The 7,906-nt window shown below is 45.6% G+C and overlaps 1 protein-coding gene across 1 annotated transcript; it reads left to right on the top strand.

Moving 5' to 3' along the window:
• The first annotated feature begins 229 nt into the window (after positions 1-229).
• LOC310859531 (keratin, type I cytoskeletal 13-like) lies at positions 230-3,978 on the top strand. Its single transcript, XM_083766115.1, has 7 exons — positions 230-846; positions 1,564-1,646; positions 1,772-1,928; positions 2,147-2,308; positions 2,500-2,625; positions 2,920-3,137; positions 3,708-3,978. Exons 1-7 carry the CDS (start codon positions 352-354, stop codon positions 3,823-3,825), a joined length of 1,359 nt encoding a protein of 452 aa, XP_083622241.1. The 5' UTR covers positions 230-351; the 3' UTR covers positions 3,826-3,978.
• Positions 3,979-7,906: the final 3,928 nt, after the last annotated feature.

Below are 7,906 nucleotides of genomic sequence, written 5' to 3' on the forward strand. Positions count from 1 at the left end.
ATACCCCTGTCCCACCCCTCTCACCACTTCTCCCTGAAGGGCCCTACCCAGTCCTTCTATACTCCACCTCTCTCTCATCCACCCCTCCACCCCTCCACTCAGCCGCTGCAACCACCTCTCTCTACCTCTATACCCATCACACTAGCCTATCTCTCCTCCCTTGATTGCCTCTCCTCCATCCTCCCCTCCCCTCCTGTCTCCTCCCCTAGCCTCTCTCCACCACCACCTACCTTGTTGCATGTATAAAAGGGCAACAGAGGCAGGACTGTGCACGTCTCCAGGGCAGAAGAGCCAGAACCGAAGCTCCTTCCTCCATCTCTCTCTCTGTCTCTCACAGCAAAAGCCTCGATAATGTCTTATATGCGCAGCTCCAGTGGCATGCGGCTCGGCAGCAACATGGGTGGCGGCATGGGTGGCGGCATGGGTGGCGGCATGATGGGTGGCGGCGGCGGCGGCGGTGGTCGCATCACGGCCGGCCGTGCGAGCAGTGTGTATGGCGGTTCAGGAGGCTACGGCACGCGCATCTCCACCTCCTCGTCCGGCAGCTCTGCAGGTGGACGTTTTGGCTTGGGTGGGGGCGGAGGTGGAGGTGGAGGTGGCGGCTACGGAGGTGGTGGCTACGGCATGGCTGATGGTTGCGTGGACATGCACGTCTCGGCCAACGAGAAAGCCACAATGCACAACTTGAACGACCGCCTGGCCATCTACCTGGACAAGGTGCGCACGCTGGAGAAGGCCAACGCAGAGCTGGAGTTGAAGATCCAGCAGTTCCTGCAGAGTAAGACCTCCCCCAATGCCCGTGACAACACAGCCTTCCAACTAACCATCGCAGAGTTGCATGGAAAGGTATGACGTCACACGATCTACATCATAACACCTGAACTGAGATAAGGTATCATTTGCTTTGCAATGTCTTGTGGCGAGTATTCTATGGTAGAACCGTTTTACTTCAAAGCATGCATTGCTTTCTATCCTGCATTCATTAAAAGGTATATTCAGTGATTTCACTCAAAAAACCGTAGGTTTCGTTTTTGGCTGTGGGACCCAGCCTTTTCGTCCAATCAGGATAGAGAGTCAAAAACGAAACCTAAGGTTTTTTGACCCCCCAGGGGTTAACTGGGGACAGGGAGGAACTACAAAACAAAAAAATAAGTGATATTTGAATTAAGTGAAATCACTGAATATATACCTTTAATGCATTGTGCACTGCATACTTTATATATTATACATGTGACCTTTTCATGTGATGACTGCAAAAGCACGCTGTAGCTCTTTTAAATGGTATGCATAAAACAACTGACTGCACCGGTTTGGTCCTGAGAGTGTGCGCTATTATGCATAATGCCATGTAAATCATGTTGCATTGCACTCTAGGGCCTAGAGTGCATGATGCAACATGATTGTCTAGGCAACCTGTGAGTGATTGTGAAAGATGCTATAGGAGTGTGAAGTACAGCTGACAGTAACTTTGCAGTGTGAAGCAATTATATACAATGTATTATGTGTCATTAGGGTTCTGCCTGTTTTCTTAACTGAATCCTTCATTTTCCATTTCTTCGCCAGATTCAGGATGCCACCTGCGACAACGCGGGCATCTATCTGTCCATCGACAATGCAAAACTGGCTTCAGACGACTTCAGAACCAAGTAAGCATCCCTCCTCAGGAGAGTGGTGGAAAAACAGACACACAAATGTCTTTAAATCTTCCTGGAGGGCCTTGGTGGTTGCACTGATTGCTTAGCTCCTGTCTTTGACGTATTTCTCTTGACAGGTATGAGAATGAGCTGGCCATGCGTCAGTCAGTGGAGTCAGACATTGCTGGGCTGAAGAGACTGCTGGATGAGCTGACCCTTGCCAGGTCAGACCTGGAGATGCAGATCGAGGGCCTGAGGGAGGAGCTCATCTTCCTCAAGAAGAATCACGAGGAGGTGGGTGCGGATAACAGAACCGTAACCAAATGAGTGTTACTGTTGGGTCTCTCAATGGTTGTTTCATTGCAGTGTCAAAGAATGACATAGGAATAGAAGTCTTTCATTACTATTATTTTAGTGAGCTTGAAATGTCCCAACTGTATGTTATACAACATAACATAACATACACAATACATCCCATCACTCACCAAATGTTGTCCTTTCTTTTCCAATAGGAGTTGGCTGCTCTGAGGACTCAGATGAGTGGTCAGATCAACGTTGAGGTGGATGCCTCTCCACAACAAGATCTGTCCCTGGTCATGGCTGAGATCAGGGAACAGTACGAGGCTGAGTCCGCCAAGAACATGAAAAAATTGGAGCAATGGCACCAGTCCAAAGTAAGAACTGTAGGAAGCTAGGCAAGAATCCTATCACGAGGATGGTGGAGGGTAACCATAGATTTGCATAGTGTATAATCCAGAGGATACACACGCAGTTATGCTGTTATAGGCTTTGTAACCATAAGAAAGTCATCTTTTCTCCAAATTGTTTGCCGTGGTCTGGTTATTCACTCCAGTTTTCTCCACAGGTAGAAGGTATCAACAAGGAGGTGGCTGTCAGCACAGAGGTCCTCTGTACCTCCAAGTCTGAAGTGACTGAAATCCGTCGCACACTACAGAGCCTGGAGATTGAACTGCAGTCACAGCTCAGCATGGTTAGATTCAGACAATTTATGTTTTGGGCAAGGTTTTTACAACAAGAGCAGTTGTAATGCTGAGGTCCACTTAGATTGACTTTGAGCTTCATAAAGATAACCCTAGCAATAGAATTAATTTGCAAATCAAAGCCCTTTACTTTAATCTGGTACAGTTAACAGTAGTGCTTTATTTGTTGAGACTGACAGTGGGATAGCTAGTAGGCACTGGCACTAATACAAGGACGTGAAACGATGTTAAAAAGTGATTTGTCTCTCTCTTATCTCTCCTCTTGTTTTACTCTGCACCAACAGAAAGCGTCCATGGAGGGCACAATAGCAGACACTGAAGGCCGCTACTCCATGCAGCTCTCGGGCCTCCAGAATCAGGTGACCAGCATGGAGGAACAGCTGGTGCAGATGCGCAGCGATATGGAACGCCAGGGACAGGAGTACAAAATGCTGCTGGACATCAAGACCAGGCTGGAGATGGAGATCGCAGAGTACAGGAGACTGCTGGATGGAGAGTGCGGGTAAGGAAGGGCAAAGGGAGAAAGGGAAGAGGAAAGGAAGAAAACAAAAAACAAGAGGGTTTGGGGATGAATGGAAGGTGGGATAGGAAGGGATGGAGGGAAAGGAGTGTTAAAACGACAGGAAAGAGTCAAAGCTGGCCTGGGCCGTGGCTCAGCGGTCCAGGCACCTTGGCTGGCAGTCTGGCTGGCAGTGTGCCGTGAGTTCGACTCCCGATCCCGAAGGCCTTTATTGCATGTCACCCCCCCCCCATCTCTCTCCCCATTTCCTGTCAGCCTACTGTCTGTCCCTCCGTAAAAAAATATTAAATAAAAGGCAAAAGCCACAAAAATAAACATTTAAAAAGAGTCAAAGCTAATTAATGCCTCGTCTCGTGACAGCCGAGTGATTTTAGGCGAGTGACATTGGATGAAGAATAAACCAGGCTTAACTGTATAAAGACCTGAAACTCTAAACACAAACCTTTTCAGAATGTCCCGACATCTCTGTTCAGACAGAGATGAAAAAAAGCAATGTTTTGACAACTTTTTGACAGTAACACCCCCCCCCCTCCCCCCCACATTTCACTACAGCGTCTCCAGTTCCAGCTCCACCACCACCAGAACTCAAAAGGTGATCATCGTCACACAGGAAGTGGTGGACGGCGAGGTCACCAGCTCCAGCACCAGCACCAGCTCCACCATAGACTGAGCTGTACGTGGCACGGCGGCACAGGGAGCGCCATGGACAGGGTCATGACCTCCCAGAGAGACGAGGAAAAGACATCTGCATCCCACACTGTGAACTCACATGGCATGCACACCCATATGAAAGCAATAAAGAGGCTCTCGCTTTTGCTGACATCACCCATCTTGTCCCCATCTTTGTCTTCTTTGTCGATGACTCCCATTGCATACCACAGTCACACACACACACACGCACACACACACACATACACACACACGCACGCACGCACGCACACACACACACACACACACACACACAGTCTGAAGGTTTCTGATGTCAAGCGTGAAGTATGATCTATCAAGTTACTGTAATCATAAACTTATGCAGTAAATAATAGTGGGCAGGGATTGGGGGGGGGGGGGGTGTCGATGTAAGTCACATGAGCTAGCTATACATCGAACCTCGATCTGGGTTAGGCTGTGGTTTATATGATGGTAGTAGCTCAGGTTCTGTCCTGCCTGGACTATAGCTAATTACTCACAATAGGCCTACAGTACCTATACTGTTAGAAACCAGTGAAGTGGAAGGTGGAGGAGGAGAATGAATTACATATCAGAGTTTGGGAAAGTGTTTAATTTGCCATTAGTTCTGAATTGATTTCAGAAAACCCTCCACAGGACTACCTGTGTGGTAATTAAGGCTTATGTGAATGGAGCTGAATTGATTTGCCCTGCTTGAGTAGGCTCAATCTCACATAACAAGATGAAGGTTGAAGGATGAAAGTTGCAACATACTGGCATCAGTCCAACAGAGGGGTTTTATGGAGCCTAAGGTGTCATGGTGATTTGTTTCACTGAATTGTGCTCTCACGCTCACATCAGGAATGTGTGGCCTGGCTTAATCCATTCTGACCTGAGATCAGATTCATACGAGGCTTTCCACGGAACACACACTGGTCTGATTAACCCATTCTGACCTGAGATCAGATTCTAAAAATGTCAGTCGTTCTTCGATTAAAAAAAAATAGCAGACCTACAAGCTCGTATCGCGCCACTCGGTGGCGCGATATGAGCTTGTAGATCTGCTATTTTTAAATAGCTAAAGCATAACATGATGCTAACACCAAAACGGGTGCCCGTTCAGAATGGGTTAACATAAATCAAATGTGCGAGCCATATTATTATTATTTTACTCTGACTCTGCCAACAACCATCATACTCATGTGAAATGATGAGCGCTCTTATCATCATACATCATCTTTCATCACGTTCTGTGCTCATCCAATAAAAATCATCACAAATGTCATTCAGCCAATCACTTTTGGCGTCTTCACTTTTCTGCCCCTCACTTTTTATCCTCAATATGTACTTTGCTCAGCCAATCAAATCATCGCTATGGGGTGATCAGCCAATCAAATCATCGTGTTTGTGTTCACACAAAAAGACAAAGCTGGGAATAGGAGGGGCTAGCGACACTCAAAAATGGCCATGTCATGATGAACACCTCAGATATTTCTCGATCAGCTAGTAAGATCTAAACAGTATCTAAACAGTGAAAATATATGTGTGAAACTAGAAAAGTGTGCTTCTCGGAGCACATGTCTAACTCTCCACCAGGCCGGGTTGCCTACCCAAGGCCTACAAACTTGCAAAGGCAGTCATAAGCCAAACAGGTACATTACAGATCAAAAACATTAAGTGGGCTGTTGTAGTGCCACCATGATGCTGATGTTAAAAATGTTGCCTACTGTGTGCATGCAAAGTTTCACAGCAATTTCTGTGTTCATGATTTGTGCCATTTCATGCAAAATGAGGCACTCCTGAGTAGTGACAGATACGTCTTGATCACAGATTGGCTCTATTTTTGTCCATGCTAAACCCTTTATCCCCAAACTACTTTGTCTTGTCTGTTTTTTTTACTATTTATAGTTAAAAAAAAAGCCAATCTACAAGCTCACGTGTTGATGTAGATTGGCTATTTTAACTATTCAAAAATGTTTTTCAAAATAATAAAAAAGGCAAAGTAGTTTAGGGATAAGGGTTTTTTCTAAATGTGGCTTCATGGTGGCACTAGAACAGGACAATTTGAAGAATTTGGGGTGGAAGTTCTTTCTCGGCCTACCATGTGCGTGCAAATTAAAGCTCAGTACAGTACATGGAGGGTCAAGTGCTGCCATATTGCAAAATAAATGCAATATAGAAATAAATGTAGAAATAAAAGTGCAGGTTGATTTGAAAATAAATAAATATATGCACCATTATAGACAAATAAATACATGCTGTATTAGTCTTACTTCTATATACTTCTTATTTCTTTCTATAGGCCTATTTCTAGTTCTCAATATTTTTATTTGTTTATTTATTTAGCTATTAATTAGTTTATCTTATTTCCTCGCCTATCCATGAAATTGTGCACACACATTCCCACTAGGCCGAGAAAGAAATCAGCCTCCCAGCTGTCCAGTGGCTCTCATACTCTCAATTTAACCCATTCTGACCGGGCACCCATTTTGGTGTCGGCATCATGTTATGCTTTAACTATTGAAAAATAGCAGATCTACAAGCTCATATCGCGCCACCGAGTGGCGCGATACGAGCTTGTAGGTCTGCTATTTTTTTGAAAAATCGAAGAACGACTGACATTTTTAGAATCTGATCTCAGGTCAGAATGGGTCAATCAGACCAATGTGTGTCCGGCGGAAACCTCGTATGAATCTGATCTCAGGTCAGACCTCCGAGGTCGAATCACCCGGAGGGTACGCACTACCAAGCCGTGCCCTGGAAACCCCCCAAGTCAAACACCAAATGCCTTGATAGGAGCTTTCTCCACTCTGCTTAGTCTGCTATAACAATATGAAACAGCTTTCCCCCTGCCGTTGTTGGGGAAATCAAGTAGTGCCTTCAAGAAGAGGCACCTCCTCAGTATGTGACTGTAATCCCACAAGGTCAAGGACTTTTAATCAGTCAACGTTCAATTTATACATCTGACTGAGTATCTGTAGATCAGTGATATGCTCTTTGAATATACTTTTCTCAAAGCCTGTATCTGCCAAAGCTTAAAAAAAGGCCTCATGGTGGCGCTAACAGGCCGATTCGTGATTTTACCTATAACTGCACAGTAATGCACACTTCAGCCACCGTAGAAGGGCTCATCTGGTGCTCACCAGGGACAACTTGCATCAGAAAAGATAATACCTTCATGTGCACTTCAGGAGACTATACCCAAAAATAAATAGATGTCAGTCTTAAGGCTCATACATAGTCTGGATTTACGGTGGTGGGGTGACCACCGAACTACAACATGACGTCATGAGCCGCGGTGAAGAGCAAACCACCGCCACCGCTCCAGCCCTTCTCTCTGTTTTTACTCACCACCGCTCAACGTTATTTCAGCTCCGGTGGTCAGCTCTCCACCGGAGCGGTGGTCAGCTCACCACTGAAAATCCAGACTATGAATAGGCCTTTAGCCAACCACGACAGAATATTTCCTTGGCCTCTCGAGGGAATGTGTGTGAAAACTCTCTCGCACACACACACGCACGCGCACGCACGCGCACGCACACGCACACGCGCACACACACACACACACACACACACACACACACACACACACACACTTGAGCTAAAATGATTGGGAACCACTGCTATGGAGCATACTATAAAAACTCCTGCACCCCATGACGAATTGAACAATGTGGACCCTGTTGTAAACAAGTGTAATGCTTAATTGGGTCGTCCACTCACAGTTAACAGTCTTTGTATTGAGTTTGTGCTTAAAATGTACTGTAAATTCTACAAACTGTTAATAAATATTTCAATCAATCAATCAATGACTGACATATAGCCCTGCAGCTGGGTAGGCAACCAGGCCTGGCAGGCAGAGCACACTTTTCTAGTTGTTAATTTGAACACTGTTATTCAACACTTTCATCTGTGATCATGGTGCAATTGATTTTGCCACACTTTTTAACAGCTGCTATTACTTTACACTAGTAATGTGTGATCTACTGTCACTCAAGTATGGCCTTCAGGTATAGGTTTTCCACCACTGCCTGTCAGTCGATTATAGAACAGGCTCATAAAGGAGTTAACACCACACAGTATAG

This window comes from Protomyctophum parallelum, assembly GCF_964188405.1.
Source record: "Protomyctophum parallelum genome assembly, chromosome: 5".
NCBI classification, from domain to species: domain Eukaryota; kingdom Metazoa; phylum Chordata; class Actinopteri; order Myctophiformes; family Myctophidae; genus Protomyctophum; species Protomyctophum parallelum.

Coding starts and splice junctions, on each gene's coding strand:
- LOC310859531 (XM_083766115.1), top strand. CDS start 352: ATGTCTTATATGCGCAGCTCCAGTGGCATGCGGCTCGGCAGCAACATG. Junction 1,647..1,771: donor TCAGACGACTTCAGAACCAA/GTAAGCATCCCT, acceptor TTCTCTTGACAG/GTATGAGAATGAGCTGGCCA. Junction 2,626..2,919: donor TGCAGTCACAGCTCAGCATG/GTTAGATTCAGA, acceptor CTGCACCAACAG/AAAGCGTCCATGGAGGGCAC.